The sequence below is a fragment of the Chinchilla lanigera genome, unplaced genomic scaffold, assembly GCF_000276665.1.
Source record: "Chinchilla lanigera isolate Chin_1 unplaced genomic scaffold, ChiLan1.0 scaffold00071, whole genome shotgun sequence".
Taxonomy (NCBI): Eukaryota; Metazoa; Chordata; class Mammalia; order Rodentia; family Chinchillidae; genus Chinchilla; species Chinchilla lanigera.
This window is the reverse complement of record NW_004955472.1, coordinates 1444598-1447048: the sequence shown is the minus strand read 5'-3', so window position 1 is coordinate 1447048 and position 2451 is coordinate 1444598. Positions and strand designations below refer to the sequence as shown.

At 64.7% G+C, this 2451-nt stretch overlaps 1 protein-coding gene across 1 annotated transcript; it reads right to left on the bottom strand.

Moving 5' to 3' along the window:
• Window positions 1-560: 560 nt before the first annotated feature.
• Ccl19 (chemokine (C-C motif) ligand 19) lies at window positions 561-2451 on the bottom strand. Its single transcript, XM_005401043.2, has 4 exons — window positions 2091-2451; window positions 1191-1323; window positions 897-990; window positions 561-813 (listed from the first exon to the last, which is right to left on the bottom strand). The coding sequence occupies exons 1-4, from the start codon at window positions 2149-2151 to the stop codon at window positions 793-795; spliced, it is 309 nt and encodes a 102-aa protein (XP_005401100.1). The 5' UTR covers window positions 2152-2451; the 3' UTR covers window positions 561-792.

Below are 2451 nucleotides of genomic sequence, written 5' to 3'. Positions count from 1 at the left end.
ACACATGGACGAACCAGCAAAGCTAAGCCAGCGCGATGGATACCGTGGGGTGGGGCAGTACGGGGGCCTTTGAGCTCAAGAGGGAGGTAACTCCCTCACCAAGCCAGGGGTCAGGGAGGGCTTCCTGGAGGAAGAAATGTACAGACCCAGAGGGAAGCCAGGGCCGGGGAATGTGTGCGGCAGGGAACGGGCCCGGTGGGTGTGCACTTCGCCCCAGGTGGTGGTGGTGGAGCCCTCCCCCGCCCCTCGCTCCCACTGATGGGCGATCACAGGGAAACCTGGCGCCTGAGCACCAGCCTTGGAGAGGAGAGACCGGGAGGCTGGAGAGCCTCGGCCCTTAGGGAACCGGTGGAGCTGAGTGTGTGCAGACGTGAACGAGTGGGTGATGAGGGGTGCGTGCGGCCCCTGGGGGCCGAGCCTGATCGTGTCAGGTGCTGCGGAGACTGCCGAGGAGAGCGCTCAGACCCGGGCGGAAGGGCGCCGGGCCTCAGGTGCTGGTCTGTCTCCTCCCTCCCCATTCCTGCTCCCCTGGCAGAGCAGACAGACAGCAGACAGACAGGTCCCCGGGTGCCAAGTGGCTTTATTGGAAGCCCTGCAGTCTGGGAGTGGAGAGGCCGTGCTTGCGCTCACACTCGCACTCACAGGCACGTTCGCACTCGAGGCCCCGGCCTGGCTGGGTCAGCGCTGGCTCAGAGCCCCTGCAGGCCTGGCCCTCCCTCTGGCCCTTGGTTCCCCTGGCCGGAGGTTCACATCCTCTGTCAGCCTCAGGACTCCCTGTGGTGCTGCCGGGGGCTAACTGCTGTGGCGCTTGCCCTGAGGAGGGAAGGGGGGTGGTCACGGGCTGCAATCTTGGAGGGGCGTGGTGGGCGCAGACGGGCTGGGAAGAGGCGGGCTACCTTGGCAAAGGACTTCTTCAGTCTCCGGATGATGCGCTCCACCCAGGGCTGGTCTGGGGGTGCGCAGAGCTGGTGGCCCCTCAGTGTGGTGAACCTGGAGCGAGAGCCAAAGCCAGAGAAAGTGGAACCCAGAGCCAGCTTCCTGAAGGCTCCCGCGGGGCAGTGCTGGGCATCGCGGCTGGGAGCCTGCTTCAGGGCTGCCGTGAAGGGGCCGAGTGAAGCAGGAAAGGGCGGCGCGGCGCGGAGGCTGTCACCAAGGGCGACGGGCGGGCTAGGCACTCCCACCCGACTCACACAACGGCTGGCACCCTGCAGCCGTCCCTGAGGAGAAGGTAGCGGAAGGCCCTGACGATGTTCCCGGGGATGGGGCGCTGGGTCACAGACAGGCAGCAGTCTTCCGCATCATTGGCGCCACCCAGGGCAGGGGCTGGAGAGAGGAAGCAGGCGACAGACGCGGACATTGAGGAGGGGCACAGGCCTAGGTGGCTGCAGGGCACCCGAGCGTGTGCGGGACAGCGGGGCCTGGCATCTGGCTGGCATGCACCAACGTGGCCCTACTGGGTGCTAAATGCAGTGCGTCCCAGCTTGGCGGGGAACCATGGCCCTGAGCCCCAGGGCGCCTCCTGCTGCTCTGATCCCCACCCCTCCCGGTCGGCTCAGTGCCCCTTACAGCAGCTAGAGGGACGGTAGTCAGGGTGCTGGGGCGGGGCCGTTCAGGGCTTGAGGAGTTGCAAGTCATCGGGCGGGTGGCACACACCCGCAGTCCCAGCTCTAGCAGACTGGTGCAAGAGGACCGCTTCAGCCCGGGAATTTGGACCAGTCTGAGCCACACAGGGAGACCTTGCCTTAACTTTTTTAAAAATGGGAACAAAAGAGTCAATTATAGTACTAAATATGTTTGATCTCCAGCTCTAGTGCCTCCCATTCTCCCTACCTTAAACAAACGTACTGTTCTCTCTCTTGCCTGGGAAACAAGGGCAGCGGGGAAAATGGGGAGCCAGAGGCCCAGGATATGCCCAGCGCAGAGGCCAGCGGGGTTCAGGGCACAGGTACACCCACATGCCCGGGGGGGGGGATCCCCAGAGCGAAATGTCAGCCTGAACTCATGGTGTCTCCCGTGACCGCCGTCCAGCAGTTTAAGGCCTCTTCTTGCCCCCACTCCCTGCCCCCGCCCGCGCCTCCCTTCAGCCTTACCCGGGAAGGTCCAGAGAAGGAGCAGGCCGAGGGCCACCAGCGGCGCCACGCGGGGGGCCATGGAGGCTGAGCCGGGCAGGCTGACCGCGAGTGTGAGCGAGCGCGGATCTGGGCGTGTGCAGGAGTCCGAGGCCCAGATGACTGCAAGCGAGCGGTGGGAGGCACACCAGTGTCCGCGTAGGGTGTGAGGCGTCCTCTAGGAGGCTGAGCATTCCAGTCTGGAGTCTGCCAGGCTTGGAGGCTGCGCTGCCTCCTTTTTTATAACCCAGAGCTTTCACTTTCTCCGTCCAAAAATTCCCTTCTGTGCCCTGCCGGGGGATTCCCTTTCACAGCGCTGTTTCTGTCAGAACCCGACCCTGCC

Coding starts and splice junctions, on each gene's coding strand:
- Ccl19 (XM_005401043.2), bottom strand. CDS start 2,151: ATGGCCCCCCGCGTGGCGCCGCTGGTGGCCCTCGGCCTGCTCCTTCTC. Junction 991..1,190: donor TGCAGGGTGCCAGCCGTTGT/GTGAGTCGGGTG, acceptor CTCTCGCTCCAG/GTTCACCACACTGAGGGGCC. Junction 814..896: donor TGAAGAAGTCCTTTGCCAAG/GTAGCCCGCCTC, acceptor TTCCCTCCTCAG/GGCAAGCGCCACAGCAGTTA.